This window comes from Borostomias antarcticus, assembly GCF_949987555.1.
Source record: "Borostomias antarcticus genome assembly, chromosome: 17".
NCBI lineage: Eukaryota > Metazoa > Chordata > Actinopteri > Stomiiformes > Stomiidae > Borostomias > Borostomias antarcticus.
Genome location: NC_140250.1, coordinates 9,122,855 through 9,147,062, shown reverse-complemented (window position 1 = coordinate 9,147,062; position 24,208 = coordinate 9,122,855). Strand labels below are relative to the sequence as shown.

The 24,208-nt window shown below is 46.0% G+C and overlaps 1 protein-coding gene across 1 annotated transcript in view; it reads right to left on the bottom strand.

Annotated features, from left to right (window-relative positions):
• LOC311320476 (adhesion G protein-coupled receptor L3-like) overlaps window positions 1-24,208 on the bottom strand; it is a gene marked incomplete at its 3' end in the record, with an annotated part of 153,920 nt that overhangs the window by 103,427 nt on the left and 26,285 nt on the right. The window contains exons 2-4 of the mRNA XM_084452234.1: window positions 19,951-20,060; window positions 4,369-4,383; window positions 689-1,489 (exon numbers count right to left, since the gene is read on the bottom strand). Of these exons, the coding sequence (XP_084308360.1) occupies window positions 689-1,489; window positions 4,369-4,383; window positions 19,951-20,060 (926 nt within the window). The remainder of the gene's footprint in view (window positions 1-688; window positions 1,490-4,368; window positions 4,384-19,950; window positions 20,061-24,208) is intronic.

The window sequence follows — 24,208 nt, the reverse complement described above, 5'->3', positions numbered from 1 at the left end:
ACGGTTGGACTTTGCTAGATTTACCGCAAGGTCGGGAATTGTAAGCATTTCCCGGTTAATGTGCACAATCCCCGACCTTGCGGGAGATGTGAGAAATACTAACCAATTTCTCACAGAACTACTACTACTACTACTACTACTACTACCACCACCACCACTACTACTACTACTACTACTACTGCTACTACTACCACTACCACTACCACTACTACTACTACTACTACCACCACCACTACTTCTTCTTCTACTTCTACTACTACTACTACTACTACTACTACTACTACTACTACTACTACTACTACCACTACTACTACTACTACTACCACCTCTACTACTACTATTACTACCACCACTACTACTACCTCTACTACTACTACTACTACCACCACTACTACTACCAACACCACTACTACTGCAACTACTACTACTGTACTACTACTACTGCTACTACTGCCAACACAACTACTAGGAAATGCTATATGAGAATAACATGTCATATTAAATCACCCATATCATGTTCAAATACTGAAACACATCTTCCAGGCTGCAATGTCACCAGCCAAAGGCCATTGATGTTCTCAGAGGAATGCTGATTCTAAGCCAATCACACCACAAGAACACACCACAAGAACACACCACAAGAACACGCCAAAAGAACACACCACAAGAAAAAACACAGACACCCTACCTGGTCTGTTGTCCAACGCCCCGAAGTCCAGCGAGTACTTGACCACGTGGTAATTGTTCCAGACGTACAGCAGGTTGTCCCGGGGGTTATAATCCACAGCGGCGATGTACTGGTAGGAGTTTGGAAAAGGGATGTCCAGGAAGCCGTCTTTGCTCAGTTCGGTGTTGTAGATGTAGTCGATCTTGTTCCCCGTGGCCTCGTTGTCATCGTCCTCGTACACCGTCTTCACCACGTAGAGGATTCCACATATCATGAAGGCGTTGGACGCCGAGCGCTTGTCATAGGCGGTGTCCCAGGTGCCCTCCACGCGCAGCGTGTACGGGTTCAGCTGGCTGATGACGATGCGCCCATTGTTCTGTTCGGTGGCGTACACCACCCACAGGCCATTCTCGTCCACCGCCAGGTCGATGTCCGACTTGCCGCCCCAGCGGTACGGTGACGTGTCGTGGTAGTTGGCGTTGGCGATGATGGCCTCGCCGCTCTTGATGCGCGTGCGCAGGTCGAACTTGACGATGTTGCGCGTGCGCTCCTTGTTGAAGAACAGGGCGCCGTCGTAGACCACGAAGCCCGTGCCGTCGACGCGGTGCGGCAGCTTGTAGGTGGTGGTTGGCCTCCCGGCGATGAAGTCTTCCTTGGAGGAGTACTCCGTGAGCGTGTCGGTCCGGTACGGCGTCCAGGGCATGTAGTAGATCTTGTCAGAGGCCTGGAGTGGGTCTTTGCACCAGGCGCCGGACTGGTGATCCGACTCAAAGAGGTGTTCACTCTGGTACACCCCCCGCAGCAGGCCGGGACACAGGAATACTGAGGAGCCAAAATGGGGAAAAAGACAAAGCAGAGAGTTATTTTGGCTTGTAAGACGCACAGATCTGAGCCCAGGAAACACGAGGCAGAGCTATGAAGGGAGGCGGCATGCCCTGCCCCTCTAATAAAAAGATGGGAGACGGACTGTGGAAGTGTACAATGAAGTTCCTTATGTGACTTTATCGAGGTCATAAACAAATGGGAAGGTTTGTCAGAAGAGAGAGAGAGATCTAAAGTTAGCTTTTTTTCCGGACCCGTGAAAATTTGAAATTAGAAGGTGTAACAGACGCCACAAAGACATTTGTTGAGGATTTCTCATTGCACTCTACCCATCAACTATAGACAGCACATCATCGTGTGACCAGTCTAATAAAACCCCCCCCCCCCAGACTATTTTCTTCTCTGCTCAACGGCCTTTTTTGATATATCTATGTGTTTCCATGTGAGTTATATTAAGTTATACAAGAACACCTTAATAGATTTTGATAAATAGCTTGAGAATAAGTATTGGCACAGAGGGCCTGGAAACACATTCATTACTTTATCTATACAACTGTATAATAATATATAGTTTTCCATTATTTCCAGACAAAGAAGACGTCTTCGGTCAATGGCATCATGATTTACAATGTCCCGCATTCTAAATGAATTAAACCCAAACTGGTCTATACTCCAATCTGGAGAAAGTGACAGTGATGCAGGTTGGAAGTCGATAGCGTGGATCCCTCCCCGAAGGTGCTTCCCGGGAATGGATTATCCCAGACTCAGTCAATTTCAGAGTTGGCTGTCTTGATAAAAAGATTACATTTGATTTTAAATCCTTCTCCTATGAATTTAATATATGGGGCACGTACATAATTTGTAGGGACCAAGAGGTGAAAAGGAAAAGGAGAGCTACTATACATCCACAGGATAGAGATGGCAGTGCAGCACCAAAAAACTGCTCTTTTAAAATCTTTTTTACAGTGCTGTTTATTCAAGTGTGCACTGATGAAATCAGTCATGACACAGTTGGAGGTACAGTACAGCAGCATCCTTTAGCGCTCCTAATGTAAGATTAGCACCGCTGCTGCTTAATTTAGCTGTGAGGCTAGGGCGAGTTTAAAAGGAAAGAGGTTTGCTCCTTCCCTTTAAGAGTGATCTGACCACAGATGGAAGTTCAGGTCTGCTCCTTCCCTTTAAGAGTGATCTGACCACAGCTGTGGAGGAGCAGCAGCTGATGGGTCAGAGTGATGGAGCTAAGGATTTCGATTGCATCCCCTTGCCTCCAAGTTATGTTCCAGGCCTCGCTATACCACAAATCACCAACAACCAGCTCATTTTCATTCTGTTGGGTCACGCCACGTCTGACACTCTGGTGACAGGTCACCCCCCCCCCCCCCCCCCCCCGGATCCAAGTTGTGAGCTCGAAAGAGGAAAAAAAAGAAGGATTCTTCTAATTCTTGAATCTCTATAATGTCATCTACTGTACCTGTGTGTGAATGAGACGCTGTGATGCTTTCCACCGACATGGCGCCTCAGACGACACACTCAGACAATGTGGCTTTTGCCTTCATTTGCTGCTAGCAATGTGAAAAAAATCTAGGGTGAAGCGTACAACTGTGGAATTAAACCAAGTGGCACGCGTTGTTATGCGTTATGGCGTAAAGGCTACATCTTTTTTTCCCCATGGGCTTGCGTGTTGTTCTTTGTCCGTCCACCTCACATGACGGGGGAGGGTGTGTGTTCTGTAGCTGCCACACAACACCGCTGATGTATGTTCATGTACAAGCATGTATATCTGGTCAACCGGCAATATTGTTCGCAATTTTATCATGAGATAAAATTGAGATAAAATTGAGAGGGAAGCGTAAACGCTGGGGCTCAGGTGCTGTCGGAGCGTTATGCAGAGCCATCAGTACAGTGTGAACGTGTGTGAACGTGTGTGTACTGCATGTCTAAGATCATCCTGGCATATTGACCAGAATGCTCCTTGAAGGGTCGACGCATTATCGTGTTAGAGCTATTATCTAATATTCTGACAGCTTATTGAAAAAGCTATTGATTGTCTGTTCCACACCTCTCCTGTCATACGAGATTACAGACAAAACAGGAGCGGGATGACTTTCAATTGCTTTGGGAAAAAAATATTCTGGGAGGGCATGATGTGATGTGAGAAATATTGAGCATTAAAAAGTACCACCTTTGTAGATTTTCACACAGCATAAACTGTTGGTAATGATGAAACAAAAGACTCGTTCCCATATGATGTAGTATGTGACAAATAGACCTGACGTTAACTTTGATGTCAGACTATTTTAACATTTTATAGTAAAATTGCATTTTTACTCTGCACTATGTATCCATCCATCCATCCATCCATCCATCCATCCACACATGCGTCTATCTATCTATCTATCTATCTATCTATCTATCTATCTATCTATCTATCTATCTATCTATCTATCTATCTATCTATCTATCTATCTATCTATCTATCTACAGTATCTTTCTATCTATCTATCTATCTATCTATCTATCTATCTATCTATCTATCTACAGTATCTATCTATCTATCTATCTATCTATCTATCTATCTATCTACAGTATCTATCTATCTATCTATCCATCTATCCATCTATCCATCTATCTATCTATCTATCTATCTATAGTATCTATCTATCTATCTATCTATCTATCTATCTACCTCTGTTCAACTTCTGTACTCCTCTTATGTGTTCTTAAGACAGACCTGCTCATGCCCACTATAAGAAGACACAGCATATATAATTAGTCATTAGGAAGATGCCGCAATAAAGCTGCTATTGCAACCCCATCACCAAGTTAAAGCATGTCCGCAATGAGATCTGAGTGTAATAAAGGAGTTGGCATTTAGTTACCTTTTTGTTCCACTTCTATTTTAGGCATGGGGGTAGAGACAGAAGAGGGAGAGAGAGACAGAGAGAGAGAGACAGAATAGATTAGTGGTGCAATAATTGGCAACGTCTTTATCTCACCAGGTCAAACACACTCAAACAGTAGTTGTTAGTGACAAAGACGAACAAAACATTCAGTCAAAAGCTTTTTTTGGCAAGGAAAAGGAGTGCTGCTGCTTATCACCTAGCCTGTGGGAGGAAGACAGATTAAAGCAGGTCTTTAAGATGAGGAAAGGTGGGCTTTGAAGAGACGACAGCGCAGATGATGGAGGGAGACAGAGGTGAGGGGGAGAGAGGGAACTCAACCTGCCATGCATTCATTAAAGCAGCTGCTTGCTTTCCATAGAATATATTTTTAAGCAGTGAGGCAACAGGTGGGAGATGAAGAAAAAAAAACTGTCACATGCAAATCAGAGAACAATTAGACAGACATCTTATCATTTGAGAGCCTAACTGGTGAGGCTAATTTCATTTAAAGTATATGCAGTTGTCAACCTCTACCACACAAGCTCAGGTCAAGTAGATGGGACTGACTGCCAACTTGAACGAGCACAGGAAGACGGACCAGACTAGCATTATTCTCACTGTATGCTTGCCCTGGTCTTAATCACATTCTAACCCAGTTAAAGTCATATTTTAAAGAGCGACTGCTCACAAGAAATGGAAAGACAATTTAGCATGAATGGATACGGTACATCGACTGACATGATTGGTAGACTCTGAGAATATGAGACTCTCGAGTGACTTCAAACAGAACCATAGGCGATTTTACCCTCTGAGAGTAGGGGGGGCAACATTTTGACGTGAGAAAAAAAAACAGTTCTGCCGTCTCGTCCCATCTATTTACAAAGAATACCAGTTGTGAACAGTAGCTAATAAGAAATCCGTATGACAATTAAATATGTACAACGCATCAAACTTCATCTAGACACCACGAGCATGTCAATATGACTTTATGACCGAGCACTAGGCCATACCCAACATCACAACATCAAACTGCAACTGCCTGCTGGTGCTAGCTTCCTCGCCGATGGTGATGTTGCTAGTGCTAGTGCTAGCTCCGATAGTAAATAGTTTTTATAGCTCTTTTTGCCATTGTGAGCAGGTTGGCTAGTTGTAGCTTGTTGAGCACTGAGCAGTACAGTCAGATCTCATTTTTTTCGACGGACGAGTTGTGCCAGTAGTGGATTATGAATATATATATATTTTTAAAGGTAGCCTAGTTTAAGTAATAAATTCACTTTTAAAATGAATGATGATCTAACACAAACTAGTACAAACCACAAGTATGTATTTAATAATTGTGTTAATTAGTAAAAAAAAAAAAAAGAATTTTTTTTTTATTTTAAGAATCTGAGCAGAGTTGGGCTGTCCAATCAGGGGGGGCACTTGCCCCCCCTGCCCCCCCTATAAAATCGCCAATGAACAGAACACACGTCAACGAAAAACCTTCCTAATTGTGCATTAAGACACGCTGAAAATGGGATGGCCATGGGATCTCTCAGCAGGATTCTCCATGATGTCATCACATTGCAGAAACTAACTTGAGGTCCTCTATGTCTGGTGATGGCTCTAGTCTGTCTTTCACCATCTCTTATTGTCCAGGGACTTTGATGGAGCAGTCCAGGCAGTCAGCACACACACACACACACACACACCAAAACACACACACACACACACATGTGCGCGCACCCTCCCTTCCTGTAATCCCGGTTCTAATATGAGAGGATTAACCTCCCTTACCAGAGTTTACAAGGTTACCCCTCCACCAAAAACAGAGGAAGACATGAGCAAAGAATTGGGAGAGAATGAAGGAGGGAGGAGAGTGAGAGGGGGAGAAACAGAGGGGTTGGAGGAGAGAGAGGGAGGAGAGTGAGAGGGGGAGAAACAGAGGGGTTGGAGGAGAGAAAGGGAGGAGAGTGAGAGGGGGAGAAACAGAGGGGTTGGAGGAGAGAGAGGGAGGAGAGTGAGAGGAGGAGAAACAGAGGGGTTGGAGGAGAGAGGGAGGAGAGTGAGAGGGGGAGAAACAGAGGGGTTGGAGGAGAGAGGGAGGAGAGTGAGAGGAGGAGAAACAGAGGGGTTGGAGGAGAGAGGGAGGAGAGTGAGAGGGGGAGAAACAGAGGGGTTGGAGGAGAGAGAGGGAGGAGAGTGAGAGGGGGAGAAACAGAGGGGTTGGAGGAGAGAGAGGGAGGAGAGTGAGAGGGGGAGAAACAGAGGGGTTGGAGGAGAGAGAGGGAGGAGAGTGAGAGGGGGAGAAACAGAGGGGTTGGAGGAGAGAGAGGGAGGAGAGTGAGAGGGGGAGAAACAGAGGGGTTGGAGGAGAGAGAGGGTTAGGGGAGTAAATAAGAGGGGAGAGAGACTGTGCCCTGCCCCTGGAAAACCACACATCACGTTCCTAGGAGCTACGGCGCGTTCGTGTTCGACTATCGGTCCCCTCCCACCAAGCCTGCCCGCCCGCCGCCAGCCTCGGACACATCGGCGGCGACGCCCAGCCGACTCCATCGGCGGCCAGGCCCTCGCACGGAGACCCGCTACCCCCGGGTTTTACACACGACGGCTGACACGCGACCGGGCCGGCTAACGATCGCTAACGTCCGCGCGGAGGTGGAGGGGTTAATGATGTGTAGTGAAAGGAGGGAGTGAGGGAGGGGGAGGGACACTAAACACAAACCCGCAGGGAGGGACACCAGGATCCCTGTCGCCCGCAGCAAGTTGTCACTATGGTTACATATGCCCCCCCCCCCCCCCCCCTCCATGTCACCGCCTATCCGAGTGGAAGCACGTAGTCGTCAAGGTCACTCTCAGATCGCTGAAGATTTCATTTGATTGCTTATCCTGCCGAGAGGCTGCAGTGATGTGTGTACAGGGGATAGGAGGAAGGAGAGAGAGAGAGAGAGAGAGGAAGAAGGAGAAAATGAGAGGGAAAGAAGGGGTAGGAAGGAAAAAGTGTGGGGGAGAGAGAGAGAGAGAGAGAGAGAGAGATGCATACGAAGGGAGCATCCCCAGCCTATTGTGAACCTAATAGGATTTTGGACACGGTTGTCAGTGAGTCACTAAAAGGCACTCTCGTCCTCTCTCCCTCTCTCTCTCTCCAGGTTGCCTCACCCTTCCCTTCTCTCAGACGTCCAAGGAGCAGAACTTAGCCCTCAGATCGATGGGCACATGGGAGAGGAACACACGGAGTAGAGCACACTGCCTTCTCCACTCGCAATTGGAGCTCTTTAATGGGGAACGTTTTGGTACACATATGTTTGATATACATAACCGGATGAAGGTCTGTGTAGCGAAACGTTGTTTCTATTATAGTTTTGATTGCAAGTGAAGAAGACAGCGCGCGGGCGTTCTTGGTTCTTGTCTCCGACTTGGAATAAGGTGGGGTTAAGAAGCCAACACCCAGGAGGTTTGATAACACATATATTCCATGGAATTGTCTGGCACATCAAATATGTCTGTTTAAAAAGGGCACTGGGCAGTAGGTTGAGTAAATGTGCGTTATGTAACGTAGACCTACTGTTCCTTAACCGCACTTCCAAGCGTACTCGGAGTAGGCTCTGCGTTCGGAGGTACGGGGTCACGGAGAAGGAGGCGTCATGGAGACGCCGTCTGCGCCAAACGACGTCCGCCGCGCTCCCCGCCCTCCGACCGCAACGAGACACGCGAGGCCCCGCCGCGGTGGCGGACGCACGGAAACACAGTCGGCAGGGGCCGATGGAAACGGACGGCGTGCGCGTTGCTCATGGACGTATGGCGTCGCTCTACCTGGTCATTAGATAATGTGTCGGCGGCCACCATCAAGATGCCGAGGCTGGAACAAAGGTTGGAGGCGCCGCAGCGCATCCATCTGACCTGGACATGACCTTGTGTGTATAAGACAATTATTGTAAGTCGCTTTGGATAAAAGAGTCTGCTAAATGACTATAATGTAATGAGCGTGTGCAGTAGAGGATCACATGTCTGTAGAGTGGACTGGACTGGGTCCTGTCTGTCAAGGTGACACCTCAGTAAGAACAACCAGGCCAGCCAATGGGGATCCAGATAAATAAATACAGGTAAATGATGAGGATGATGATGATGATGATGATGGTGATGATGATCACCATCGTCATCATCGTCAAGATAAGACGATCAAATTGTACCATCGATGTGACAGTGTTTTTAGTCAACTCAACAAATAAATGATCATCATCATTACCATCATCATACAATATACCTCATATTCCAGCCAATCAAGCAAGGTTTGGACCCCTGTAACAACCTCTCTAAGGGATGGCAGCTGATAGCGGTCTGGCGCTATACCGTTTTGCTACTGTACGTCAAACCAAGCAAGGCAAGTTACAGTAAAAATAACTAAATATCATCTTCTTACTGTATGTTGAACTGTCCATGTAGCCTTCATTTCCCTGTTCCTATCAACAGCGTCCTGTGAGTTTCAACAATGAACAGTTGGCAGCTCTAAAGTGCAGATGCTGTAGGCTACATGTGTAATGTTACATTACAAAATACAGTACGATAGATTTACATTAACCAATCCCACACCATCTACGTTTTACTTTAGATAGATAATGTAAACTAAAGCTATCTGGTTCTGTACAAGTACATCATACAGCAAGAACTATAATCCCTCTAACCAGCGACTTCCTAAGCAGCAGCCGCTGGGTTATGAGCGCCATGACGTGCGCTCCAGCTATATGGATCTACATCTCAATAATTAACACCTCCCAATTTCCACGTAATGACTGCGAGGAGGCGAGAAGGCGCGTCATTAGGAGCTAATAGAGATTCATGGGCTCAGCCGAGGAGGTTTTCTCATATTAACTCCATCCATCCTGCAGCTAGCAGCGCGGAGAGGGAGGGCCGGGGTGACGAGACTCCCTTTTTTATTTTAATATATAAATGACACAAATTAGCTTGCGGCTTTTGAATAGCATGTGCCTAAGAGCGGAGGTGGGGGGGTCGCGCAGGCTACTAAATCTCCCTTATTCTGTCCACCCTGCTCCCTCTCTCTCTCTATCTCCTCGTCCCCTGCCACTCCCGTCTGTCTCTCTCCTCTCCCCGCTCTCTCTCTCTCTCTCTCTCGGTTCTGATCTCTCCATCCTCTCATCTACATAGCCTTTCTCTCCCTTTCATCCTCCTCTGGCTTTCTTCACCTCAAGGACAGGTAGCGGGTCTCTCCCTCACAACCTTGACCGTGTAGGTAGCCCGCTCTGAGCGAATGTGTGTGTGTGTGTGCACGTCCATGTGTGTGCGCGTCCATGTCTCTGGGAGAGGCAGGTGCACGGACTCCGTCCGTCCGTCCGTCCGTCCGTCCATCGTCAGCCGACAGAGGTGGAAACAACGCAAAGGAAAAAGAAAAAGGATTCACTTGTTTGAGGAACAGAGTCAGGACTGGAGCAGAAAATAACTTAATTGCCTTGAAACGAGTGAAGAGAAGCCAGAGACTAACACTGGGGGGATGAGCGCTCTAGGCCTGTTAGCTGGAACAACACAGGACTGAGGAGGCACGGCGTATGAACTCTGATTAAAAAGACTGCAGAGAGAGAGAGAGAGAGAGAGAGAGAGAGGGAGAGAGAGAGGGAGAGAGAGAGATAGAGAGGGAGAGAGAGAGAGAGGGAGAGAGAGAGAGAGGGAGAGAGAGAGAGAGAGAGAGAGAGAGGGGGAGAGAGAGAGGGAGAGAGAGATAGAGAGGGAGAGAGAGAGAGAGAGAGAGAGAGAGGCTGTGAAGACCCCCGAAAATAGAAATAGAAATATCCTCACACTTTCAAAAGAGTGTTTCTGGGCGGTTGGGAGTGAGCGAGTTTTCATTGGTGTCTATGTGTGTGTGTGCGTGCGTGTGTGTGTGTGCGGGCATCTGTGCGGGCATGTGTGAAGAAACCAATCCCTGAATGAGGAACTGATAGATTATACTGGCGTCGACGGCTATTAGAGGGAAAGAAAAAAAGATTTCCGCATGCCCAGATCCCCTCTTTAACACCGCCATTTATCCACATTGGTAATCACTCCCTTCCTGCACAATTATGGAACCGCTCAAGCGAAAAAAAAAAAATACAGGGACAAAAAAAAGGTAAATTAATGTCTATTTATTTCCTGGGATGTGTTTTTCCTCTTTCCATCCTGCCTCCCCCGTGCTCACTCTATGATAATCTAGTTACACGCCGTATCCCTCCACATGCCTGTACCCAGCACACCAACCAGAGCGATTTGCCTGCGTCGGCCATTGTCAAATATGTATCACTAATTCATTGCCTCCTGTACTTATCCAGGCTAGTAGCCATGACATGGGGAGCCTCCTATGCAGGATGTTAATGAATGCACAGGCGTTAGCAATGCGACGGCGGCCATTATAAGCGAAGCGTGGCCGGACTGTGGATGGAGAGGGCGGTTAAAACCCAACGACTGTGATATTATAGTATAAAGACCCATTTCCGAGGCTCTCTGTCACACGAGCGTGTCGCATCACACCGGCGGCCGTGAGCGTCTCTCGGGTCACCCGGTGGTCAGCTGTCACTAAATGATGAGTAGGTGCGTTTGCACGGCCGTCCCCCCTTCACCCATGAGGAGAGGCAGACCTGGTCACTCAGGTGAAAATAGGCCCTCGTCGGCTAACGCTAATGACGCTAACGCCTCGCTCCTAATGGTATGCAAGTACAACAAGAGGGATGAGAGCAATAGTGGGGTGAAATTATACAGGAGGCCTATCTGCTGCAAATTCAAATTCAACTTAACAACTTCTTAACCCAGTTAGCAGGCCAGAAGATGAGTACTGAGCGCCTCTGCTCTCCCATGTTGGAATTCATAAATCACTGAATGAAAACTGATTACTAGTGATTATTATTAGTGAGTTTTTTTATTCAGGAGGGGAGGTAGCTACAGTATCTGATATGGAATGACCAGCTCTGTCTGATAAGCCATCGTAACAACTGTGGTAACGGGCCATATCTATAGCAGTGGGTAATAGTCATTAGGCCCGTAGCCTGCCTTGTGGAAGGGGGGGTTCGTTTTGATCAAAAAGCGGACCTTATTGCATTTTTCGCGAAGATCCCGTCTCTCGGCAAGTTGTTGATGGGGGGGGGGGGTGCTGACAGATCATTTTTATTGGCGTGCAAATTGTTGATGGGGGGGGGCGTACAGACTATTTAGATTCGCGGACGATTTGTCGATGGGGGGGGGGACCTTTGGTCTTAAATTCGGGACCTTTGGTCGTGAGGGGGGTTGGTTAGATCCACCCGATCCCCCCCTGGCTACGGGCCTGGTCATTCACATGAACAACATCTATACTCCTGTTCTGGCTGACTGGGGACATCAGAACGGAACGCGCTCCTCTGTTCCAGAACAAGGATCTGAGTGAGCTAGACCACACGTCTCTGCCGGGAGTAACAGCCACACAGTCCCAGTCCGCTCACACGGGGGGACGGGGGGGACGGCAGTGTCTTCGCACGACGTTCTAAACCAGAGTGAAAGGCCACTCCCACTCCCAGCCCTCCTAGCCCGATGCTGGGCCGACCCACCAAAACAATCAGGCCGCTTTATTCCATTAGGCCCCTCCCTGAACCTGCCGGTGCGTTATTAGAGATTGATCACTTAGCCATGCGCAATGAATTAAAAAACAATTAAAATGCCTACAAACGGCAAATTAGGCGGCGAGGCAGCGTCTCGTATAGCTCGGGATCGCTTCATTCCGTCTGAACCAAAGGCTTGATTACATGATTACAAGACCAGCCTGGGGTCTGGCTGGGGGCTTCTCCCTGGGCACTGCTTGGGTTTTATATTAGTATCTTTTTCCGAGAACAGTTGAGGCGTGTGTGTGTGTGTGTGTGGTGGGGGAGGGGGGGGTGGGCCGTTTCTGCCTCTGTTCCCCGTCTCCCTCGCCTGCACGCAGGTATCCATTCGGTGTGGTAACCGGAACAAAAGGCAGCCCGGCAGGGTCCCTAATTACACCCCGACTCACACCGGAGGGGCTGCCCGCACCCGCAATCAAGGTCGCGCAGATTCGCCACGGCAATGGCACGCCAAAGCAGTTCTAATTAGTCATAATAGGGATGTGTGTGTATGTGAGGTGTGTGTGTGTGTGTGGGGGGGGGGGGGGGGCAGGAGGGTGAAGGCAGGATGTTAAATGGCCCTTTTGCTCAAAAGCAGAGGTCGGCAGAGACACACAGAGGGGCCACGCTTTTTTTTGGGAGGATGCGCTTGCTGCCGTGACACCGCCCAGGGAGCTTTTGGGAGGCCTGGGAGGGGCTTGTGAAGGATTCATTAAAGCAGTGAAATAGTGCAGGGCCACGGGCAGCGGCGGGCCACGCAGAGAGGCTGACCTTCGGGGCAGAACCTGCTTGCGAAAGGGAGTGTGCTTCCGTGAAAAAAAAACGCTTTCATGATGTGTGGGAGAGGACCTTACAGCAGACATCTGCTCCGCCGCGCCAGCGTCCCGGAGTTGAAGGTGGAAAGAGAGAGGAGGAGGAAGAGGAGGACAGTCAAGGTTGACAGGCAGGGAGGGAGAGAGATGTCTGCCATCTGATCACCCCCCCAGCCATACTCCACACACACCCCTCCCCCAACCCGCCCGCCCTATGTCATCAAAGGGAGGACGTCCGTCGTTGTTCAACCCGAAGGGCGGCGGTGGCGGTAATCTGGGGGAGCGCACGGAGCGGCGCACGGCGGGGGGGGGAGGCGAGGCTGGCGGATAGGACACCTTCTCATGACGGCAAATTATCCCGACTATAGATCGGAGGTCGTGCAGCCGGTCAAGTAGCACGGTCAAAACACGGGGCGCCTGTCAGCGAGACCGCCGCGCCTTTATTATTTCTTCATTGAGATTGATGGGCCGAATCAAAATCCCCCCCAATTAATAAAATCACTACTGCGATGGTCTGGCAGCGCGAGGGGGCGGGGCTAACGGGCCAGCGTCATCCCGTTAGCTGAAACCAGCCGGATCTGATGGAGCTATTCTCCCAGCTGAAGGGGAGATGGAGAGGAGAGTCGTAACCTATCCTGACACAGGAGGCCCCCACGCCAGAATACTGATGAAAACCTCCTCCGCAGGGAGGGAGGGAGGGAGGGAGGGGAGAGATAGAAAGGGGTGAGGGGAGGAAGGTGATATAAGGGGAGACGGAGTGAGAAAAAAAGTAAGTAAGTCGTAAGAGGGTAAATGAGAGCAAGACAGGGGGAACGAGCGAGAGAGAGAGAGTCAGAGGAGCGAGAGAGAGAGAGTCAGAGGAGCGAGAGAGAGAGAGTCAGAGGAGCGAGAGAGAGAGAGTCAGAGAAGCGAGAGAGAGAGAGTCAGAGGAGCGAGCGAGAGAGAGAGTCAGAGGAGCGAGAGAGAGAGAGTCAGAGGAGCGAGAGAGAGAGAGAGTCAGAGGAGCGAGAGAGAGAGAGTCAGAGGAGAGAGAGAGAGAGAGAGTCAGAGGAGCGAGAGAGAGAGAGTCAGAGGAGCGAGAGAGAGAGAGTCAGAGGAGATAGAGAGAGAGAGTCAGAGGAGCGAGAGAGAGAGAGTCAGAGAAGCGAGAGAGAGAGAGTCAGAGGAGCGAGCGAGAGAGTCAGAGGAGCGAGAGAGAGAGAGTCAGAGGAGCGAGCGAGAGAGAGTCAGAGGAGCGAGAGAGAGAGAGTCAGAGGAGCGAGAGAGAGAGAGAGTCAGAGGAGCGAGAGAGAGAGAGTCAGAGGAGAGAGAGAGAGAGAGAGTCAGAGGAGCGAGAGAGAGAGAGTCAGAGGAGCGAGAGAGAGAGAGTCAGAGGAGCGAGAGAGAGAGTCAGAGGAGCGAGAGAGAGTCAGAGGAGAGAGAGAGAGAGAGTCAGAGGAGCGAGCGAGAGAGTCAGAGGAGCGAGAGAGAGAGAGTCAGAGGAGTGAGAGAGAGAGAGTCAGAGGAGCGAGAGAGAGAGAGTCAGAGGAGCGAGAGAGTGAGAGTCAGAGGAGCGAGAGAGAGAGTCAGAGGAGAGAGAGAGAGTCAGAGGAGCGAGAGAGAGAGAGTCAGAGGAGAGAGAGAGAGAGAGAGTCAGAGGAGAGAGAGAGAGAGAGTCAGAGAAGCGAGAGAGAGAGAGAGTCAGAGGAGCGAGAGAGAGAGAGTCAGAGGAGCGAGAGAGAGAGAGTCAGAGGAGAGAGAGAGAGAGTCAGAGGAGCGAGAGAGAGAGAGTCAGAGGAGCGAGAGAGGGACAACTTGTCAGCAGGATAACGTTTGTCCAGAATCTTCTGCTCAAGGAAGAGCAGCAGAGAAACGGTTGGCTGCTGGGCTTATTAGTCACTCAAATCCCTCACTCTGAGGAGAACAGACCGGTGAGTAGGAGCTTGTTTACATCCGACCCCTCCAACGCTTAAGTAGCTAATCTCAAATCCAAATCCACTACTCCTCTTGCCAAAAGAAAAAGTTAATCATTTGCTTACTAATACACAAAACATCAGACTTTCAGCCATTACTGTTCTACACTGCCCCACGCTGTGTTTGTTAAAGTCTGCATTTAATAACAAATGAAGGATTCAGTAGTGACTGGACAGGTACTGTAGTTTACCTGAGTGTGATACACAAATCAAACCAAACCTGTCATCTTAACACCATTCATCCCTATAGTGGGTAACTTGTCTCCTTTGCAGCATTGAATCCATAATTTTGTCTAGTGAAAGGGTCCATATGTGCCATCCCTGATTCCTCCAAATATACAGTAATTCAATATTTCAAAGTAAAATCTTTGCCTTTGCACAATACTGATACTGTGATTCAAATAACGGTTCTGAGGACGGATGGCTTGTGTTCCAATCCAGTATGAACTCAACAGCTTTAACTGGTATAGAGTGATGATGGACTTACGTGTGTGCGTGTCAGTGGTTTGGAGCAGATGACACACATTGTGGACTCTTTAGAGCAACACTAAAGAGTTTCGTTTTAAGTGAGGGACTGTGTCACTTGAGATCTGGTATACCTAATTTAAAGGAGTAGTAAAGGGAAAAATCTTGTTTAGCCCTGTTTTAAGGTTACTAATGATCATATACAATGGTTCAGATTAAAACGTTGACAAAACTAGCACTTTTGAGAAAGTCTGATAATTGCTCTACCACCGTTTTGGGCATACAATGGATGTGGGTGGGCACCGTGAAAAATCATATTAATCATTCAAAAACATGTTAAACTCTCAATTTCAAAGACAAGAAGCTCACCGAGGGGGTAATTGGTGTCCGATGGTATTCTGACATCAAATTCACTGCAAAGTATGAATCCTGTAGGGTTTTATTGATCATTTTATGAAATCCATTGACTTGTATTGAAGCGACTGTTGTAGATGTGTAGATCAATCCGCAGAGGGGATTCAGGAAGCGGAACTACTTACGGTAGCTATTGTTATTGTTTATGTTGCTTGGCTACCTAGTTTGTGGAAGTTTACACACGTATGTGCTGCGACTAAATAGTTCTATGCTAAATATTTTAAAAAGCCTTTCCAGATGAATTCGAATCTTACTCTATGGCGAATTATATGTCAGAACGCCAACTAACACCTAGGTGAGTTTCTTGTCTTTGAAATTGAGAGTTTAACATGTTTTTTGAAAGATTTTTCAAGATGCCCACCCACATCCATTGTATGACCAAAATGGTGGTAGAGCAATTATCAGACTTTCTCAAAAGTGCTAGTTTTGTCAACATTTTGATCTGAACCATTGTATATGATCATAAGTAACCTTAAAGGATAATGCTAGTTTTTGACAACCTGGACCTTATTTACGACATATTATAAGACGTTTGACTCACCGAGATCACTTTGGTGTAGTTCAGAGGCATGTAGAAGAAATGTAAAATCCAGCGCGAGCCAGTATATCCATGTAATGGCGGTGGTCGGGGCACTTAGAATGCAGTTTCTAAAAATCTATTTTCTGCCGCGAAACGGTTGTTTTCATCAATCTGTCTCGCACAGCGCACAATCGTTGCTCCAGCACGCTGTGCGCATGCGTGCTGGAGCAAGTGAGGAAGCTATTTTGTGTCTAAAGACGTTTCTAAAGATCATATTACAGAGGCATGTGAAAAACAACACAACAGGCCTATGCTCTATGTAAGCACAACTAGCGATTCATTAAGACAGATTGATGAAAACAACCGTTTCGCGGCAGAAAATTGATTTTTAGAAACTGCATTCTAAGTGCCCCGACCACCGCCATTACATGGATATACTGGCTCGCGCTGGATTTTACATTTCTTCTACATGCCTCCGAACTACACCAAAGTGATCTTGGTGAGTCAAACGTCTTATAATATGTCGTAAATAAGGTCCAGGTTGTCAAAAACGAGCATTGTCCTTTAAAACAGGGCTAAATATATTTTTCCTTGTACTACTCCTTTAAGCTGTTTACCAACTAAAAGTTATTAAAATAGTGTTATGTTTCATAAATATAATGGTGAATAATCTGAATTATTAGAATTGTCATATTGATTGAGGACAGCTGCAGTTTTAAATATCTGACAATAAACCTGTAAACCTTTCATCTGCAATTAGTCCCTTTGACTATTCTTCTGTATTAAAAGTGGATTATTGCCCCTGATATGTAATTATACTGCCTGATGTGATTCAGCCTCATTTTATACTCATATGATTAAAAACAGCACAAGGCTCTCTAATGATCAAGTGCAAATGTAGTTTGATGCTGTATAATTGCAATATCCTTCACCCCTTTTTACTCTTAGTTCTCTGCTTCCTGTCTCCTGACCTCTGCTTTGAAGCATTCTCTATGAGTCTGTTCAATTATTGTAAGTGCTTATTGTGCTTTGTTATATGATCCACTTAAATATCATATTATAAACTACAGGTTTATACATAACACATAATGGCCTATCATGTAGGCAACATCTCTGTAACTATTTGTATATTCTACTGACTGTCATGTCTCTCCTACAGTATGAAGTACTTAGCCCATGTTAATTTTCTCTGTAAATGTCCTTAGCCAATAGACAAACATTTTACAGGAGCTGGCTCAACTGTCTCGTTGAGAGGTCAGTGAAGAATATTTACAGCTAGCCTTTCTGGCCCCCGGGTGAAACTGTTTTTTTGCTTCCCTCTGGAATATGTAGGGGTGGAACCTACGCCCACCACCCCCCCATTGCTCTCTGTAAAGCGTATTGTGTTGCCTCGGTGTATGAAATGTGCTATACAAATACATTTTGATTTAATTTGATGTTTGGTTCCACAGCTCAAATAGCTTTCGACTCTCTTGTTGGGGGGTCACTAAAACACAATGCAAAAGGTCACATGATAATGACTGTGTGAATTCCTGTGGCTTCCAGCATAGCTTCCTGTGCGCCTGTTTATCCTGTCCTCTGGCTGAGGATCCCATTCAGGCCCCAAATGTTCCATTTCCAGTTGATCCATGATGGCTGCAGGCTGTTTGGTCATGCTAGGATGGCTAGCAGCACTGCTGTCCTGGGGGCTCACTCCAGGGTCTCTTCTGAAATGTTTGGGGTGACTATTATATTAGCTGGCTTTGCAGAAACACAGCTGAACGTCAATGTTTTGAACCATTCTATTGTAACGTCTACTGTATTTCCAACTTGCTGAGTCAGTCACATTTTTACAAACACAATGCATAATATATTTGACAGTATACTTCTGCTATTGCTTAGTGCACTAGCGCTAAGCACTCAGGGCTGGAATCACCATAGGATAATATGTGTTCTTATGTGAGTAAGAAAATCAACTGTTCTCATGTCAAACACACAGGTGTTCCATAAACATAACTCCCCTGTTATGTTCCTTTGAAAGGGGCGGCTGTAGCTCAGTTGGTAGAGCGGGTCGTTCAGTAATCGAAGGGTCATTGGTTCGACTGTCCACATGTCGAAGTGTCCTTGAGCAAGACACCTAACCCAATGAGCAGGTTAGCACCTTGCATGGCAGCTACCGCCATTGGTGTGTGAATGTGTGTGTGTATGGGTGAATGAGAGGCCATTGTAAAGCGCTTTGAGTGCCGCTAAGGTGGAAAAGCGCTATATAAGTGCAGTCCATTTACCATTTACCATTTGTTCAGTTGATTGAAACCACTGTCAAAATCCAGCAATTGATGAGAAAAAAAATGGGACAAAAAAAACTTAAAGGGGTAGTGCTCAATTTTGGATAGGTACCATGAACCTGAAATATAGAGCATCATTTCACTGATCACTGCTAAAGCACATTTTTCATAGTTTTTCAACACATTTACGTGTGCCCCATTGACTTCCATTGTAGCCCAGTGAGAGCTTGCATAAAAAGTGCAGCTAGCTCAATACTGTAACGATCAGTGAAATTATGGTCTATATGTTTCAGGTTCATGGTAGACAGACCACAAATAGGGCTACATGTCCAAAATAGCACACTACCCCCCCTTTAAAGGACCATACTGGTCTAAATATGATTTGATGTCCTAAAACGAATCACCCAACGTTTATCACATTACTGCAATCCATTTTCCGAAGTAAAGCTCAAGTTAAAAGATATTTGCATTTTCACGTTTTACTAACATTACAAAAGTTGAACGTGATGGCTTCAAAACCTATTTTTTAATTGTTCCCTCGTTGCGCTGACAAACTCGCCCCGGTTAGTTTCAAATGATTTTCAGTAGTTATTATTTTCGTTTTCACCTTCTTTGTGCAGCCTACGCCAACGGTCTGTCTTCTTCCAAGTTTACATGGTAGCCGTTGCTACAGTAGGAACGCTGGGTAGAGAATCTAGCGTAGGTCCTTTAGAGAATATAACGCAGGAGTTCAACGGATTCAAACGAAAATAATATAAAATAAAAACTACAGAAAATTATTTGAAACTAACTGGGTCGAGTTTTTCAGCGCAACAAGGGAACAATTTAAAAATATGTTTATAAGTAAACAGTGAAAATTCTAATATCTTTTAACGTGAGCTTTGCTTCGGAAAATTGATTGCGGTAATGTGATAAAACGTTGGGTGACTAGTTTAAGGAGATAAAATCATATTTAGACCAGTATGGTCCTTTAATTTCACAACAAAATGTCAAAGTTGAGTTACCCATGTAGAAGAGCCACCCCACATTGGGAACAACTTGAATGTGATGACTCATATTTATTCCAATGGCAGTCAATACCGTGCACTGGAGAAATCCAATACAAGATGATATTCTGTCTTGCTGTTGCCACAGGCGAGGTGATGAACGGGGAGGGATGGGGGTGACAGGCAGAGCACAGAAACATGATACTGCTCTGATATGAGCTATTACTATATCAGACACATACAGTATGCCTAGATTTGAACTAATGGTAAACAATCTTCTGTGCAACAGTGTTTGCACAAAGGAGAAAGTGGATACTGTGCTAGGATGCTACGCTGCATGGGAACGCGATCGGTCGCCACATCCTGCCGTGTTCTTGTTTGTGCACACGCTCACTACGGGCGCCTCAAAGAACGACGTTGATTACATCCTTGACAGAACAGTAAGGAATGGTTTGAGCATAACAGAGGATATTGAAATGAAAGAGGTTTGGCGTCATCGCTGTTACATGGAAATAGCCAGGGATAATGGGGAGAATGACAACATCAAGGATTTTAAGGAGCTTTCGGTAGGAGTGAGAGAGAATCAAGAAATACGTACTGTATGGTACACATTCGTACTGGACCTCCAGGTACTTGTAGGTCCCGGGGCAAGGGTCAGGAAAGACGTCTGGACCAGCGACCACTGCACACTGGGTCCTGTTATTGCATCTGGAACAGAGAAGGAAGACCCAAGGTCAGATTAATTACACAGTCAGAAACCACAATAACAACAACAACCGAACCGCAGACAGCCCAAACACACACTGTTGCTACAGTATATTAGCAGATATTTAAAACGTGGTTAATGAACTATGAGAGATTTCCATTTCTTCGCCCAAGATTGAGAAGCCAGTGCATTTACAGGTTCACTGGACACAGATTGCCACGCTGTCAACGGTAAAATCATCCATTGGACAAGGAAAAGGAGGGCTGGACGAGGGCTAAAAACAATCGCTCCGGCTTAATATCTGGCCCGCGTGCGGCGGGGGGATATCGGGCCATGACGGATGGGATGAGGACACAGTCGACGGTGTGCAAAATCAGTTCTCACCTCAGCTTGCATTAAAAACACAATTACTTTTGCTGGCGGAGTCTACGTCTGACATTTCATCTTTGGCGGTCATCAATCAAAAGCCGCACGCACACAGAGCTCTCGCATTAACCGTTTAGCGTTCAGGATGTGTGTTGACTGACATGATCTGTCATCTATAGATACATCAGGAGAAAAGACAGTGGGAGGGGATCAATGTTTAGACTAGGTCATAAGCATATGAGCCCTTGACAGGATTTATTAAGATCACCAAATCTGTATATACAGTACTCCCTTTATATAGCAATGTATAAAGTGTTACATCGCCCAATCACAATGTAAGTCACAGAAGGTCAAGGCTCGTCTGACACAATGATTCATACAGCGCAATTAAAGGCACCCTACACCTTAATTAACATTGATTGGCCGTGAGCTACAGTAATCAATCGCTCCAGTGAGGGAAGGCTGAAGGAGGCCCCATCTCGTTTAAAGCCAGCGTCTTAATGAGACGCGGTCCGATGAGCAGAGCCCATCCAGGCTTTATGGGTTCACGACCCCAACGTCACTCACTCACCCAGACGACAGCCTCTGTCAGCATAGGTGTCAGGCAGGCCGCCCTGTCCTATAAAGAGTTAATTTCAGAGCCAGTAAACACCAGGAAAATAAGTAAGGCTGAAGCCTATGAAACTGGGAAACAATAGGTGGTGTCGCCTATTGTGGGTCATTCTTGTCACTGTGGCCCGTGGCTTATTCTCTCAAGACAACAGGGCCGTCTTCGGAATTGCCTGACCAGAATGCGACCGAGAGTCAGATGGAACTAGAAGGAAAGGTCAGATGGGGAAATGTAATGGGACAGATAGAGCTGGTGTGAGTATGCCAGGCTGGCGATCTGAACCGCGTTAACACACACGCTCGGACGCACATACACCATCGCGAGTACACATGACTGCATGCACTGCACACAGGCAAACGCGTATGCAGATACAAAACAACATGCTGTATTTTGGTTGAACCAAAAATGCATCCAACAGTATACAAAATCAAGTGATCCTATATAAAGTGGGTCTATTTGATTACAACACGTTGACCAACGGGAAGATCAGAGAGTCATATACCCCAGCTTTAATCATGGTCTTTAATTACTTCCTCGTTGTGGATTAAGTAAGGGATAATACACGACGCGGAGGCTAATAATGCCTCCGTGAAGTGCATTATTTTTCGATAACTGCACACCTTGAAGTGTATTATCCCGCTTATACCATGGCCACTTGCCAAAGACAAAAATGATGTGCCATTTACTCACATTTTCTACATTAAAATATAAAGAAATATATTACTTTATGCTCTTCTTACTGCTGACTTTGATTATAGTCCCTCAGTGCTAAATCCCGTTGCTATAGAATTAGAAATTGTATATCATATTTCCTGGAGGAACAGCGATGACATCCAACAGTTAACATGGGTTTTGAACCGTTAGTGAAATGGAAAGTGTCCGTTACCTTTTCTTTCAGCAATGTCTCCCACCCCTGGATACAACCTCGCAACCAAACAATGAGCCTAGCAACCCAAACTAGCCTAGCAACCCAAACTAGCTAGTCCCGTAGCCTACTCGACCTGATTTTGCTGGCTAGCCATGAGTGAAGTGTAAGATACTGCATATTTGCTGTACAACATATCAATCGTCCAGTTGTCAAATCTAGTTGCGAACAAACTATTTATGATACCCAGACACCTCATTGTCCCCAAATCAAAAACTTTTTTCCAGGTCGTGGATATCACTGTCAGTCGTAGCTACAATTCATTCAGTTCATTGCGAGTTGAATTGCGAGGACGGGATTTGTCATTATAAGTGAAGAAACAAGGTATTAGAATCCAGCAATTGCCTCTTCACATACATATCTGCATTTCTATCTCTGTCTTGGAAAAAGAATATCACCAAAAGAATAATACTGCGTGCGTAATCACAGGAGAATGTGCTTCAGTCAAGTGCAAAACATCTGTTTGATGCAAGCGCACTGGGCTGAAGTGGACCAGACAGGCTCAGGCTCTGCTAGACAGGGAACTCGCGGCAATTAGGAACTGACCACATACTGGGAATCTACATGGTTACTTTCTCCACTGAAAAAATATTAAAACGTACTAAAGTGACATATTTGTCTTGTTCTTTGTCTTGTTTTTGTTTTTCTGTTTTGTTTGTTTTTCCTTAGTTAAAATCTGACAGCTACTGTATATTGGGGAGCCCCCCTGTCAAACCCCTTGAGGGGTTTTTGGGGTTTCCCTGGCATGTCTTTTATAATTTAAGTGTTCTTTGTACAATTTGTATCATTGTTATTGTTGTTGTGTTTAGTTTTATAATGTGCCAAATAAATCAAATCAAATATTTACAGTCGTAGAGCCAAGATTAAAAGTCTGCTCAGTGTAATGCTGAGATGTGAAACAAGCACATTCATTTGTGATTTGTGAAAACTGTGATGAGGCTCTAGCCGTGCGTTTGTCGAGAAATAATCCACACCCCTCCACCCAATCAGAATGAAGTATTCATCCAAGCCATGGTATAATTAGCAATAAACCACGAGAGGCTGTGTGTTTTCCGCTTCGCGTCGTGCCTAACAACGCCCCCTAGCTGTTATAAATCACTATAACACACGGCCTCTCGTGGTTTATTGCTTAAATACAACGGTTACTACAGCTATTAGTGTAAAATAAACACACAGCAATGTAAAATATTAACATTTATTCAAAACGAAGCATCATTCCCTCAATTCAGCCAAGCAAAATAGTTCCCTTAACAAAAGGGTTGCCAAGCAACAACAACTACAATGCATTGGATCAAATGGGAGGCGCATTAATACTGAAAATGGAATGATATGCGGTCCCAGGTGTGTGTTACAAAGTATTTTAACACGGCTTCCAGCCAATCAGAATCAAGAACCAGAACTAACCGTTGTATAAGTAAGGGATAATACACGACGAGGTGGAATGGAAAGCCATTCTGTCCATCCTGACCTGTGTTCAAAATCCCTAGAGCATTGTGGCACATTTCATCCAACACACGCCAAGATAAAACCACCTCCAGTATATCTCTCTGTGCATCCCAGTGTGCATATCTGCTGATGGATAGGAAAACAAAATGAAATCATTTCAATTAAATACATTAAAGTCCAAATCAATGGCAGAGCGGGAGAAATCAATAGCAGGAGCTTCTAGCTGAGACACGAGGCACTACGACTTCACAATTACCAATTAGAGGGTAATCAAGATTCCATCAACCACTTGGCTCCGGCGGAGCCCTTTGAACTAGCCGGGTGAGGGAATGGATTTGCCTGGTGATCTTTATTTAAATATGTAGATGAACAGCCTCACATGGAGAGACAAACACACTCTGCTGGAGGAAATAAAAAAGATAAACCCAGCTAGAGAGCCAAGAAGTCCACTAATGGTCATGAGTTAGAATACTGCCCAGTAAGAATACTGTTCAGTTAGAATCCTGTTCAGCTAGAATACTGTTCAGTAAGAATACTGTTCAGTTAGAATCCTGTTCAGCTAGAATACTGCTCAGTTAGCACTGTTCAGTTAGAATACTGTTGAGTTAGAATACTTTTCAGTTAGAATACTGCTCAGTTAGAATACTGCACAGTTAGAATACTGCTCAGTTAGAATACTGTTCGGTAAGAATACTCTTCAGTTAGAGTACTGTTCATTGAAAATACTCTTCAGTAAGAATAACGCTCAGTTACTCAGTTAGAATAGTGTTCAGTTAGAATACTGACCAGTTAGAATACTGTTC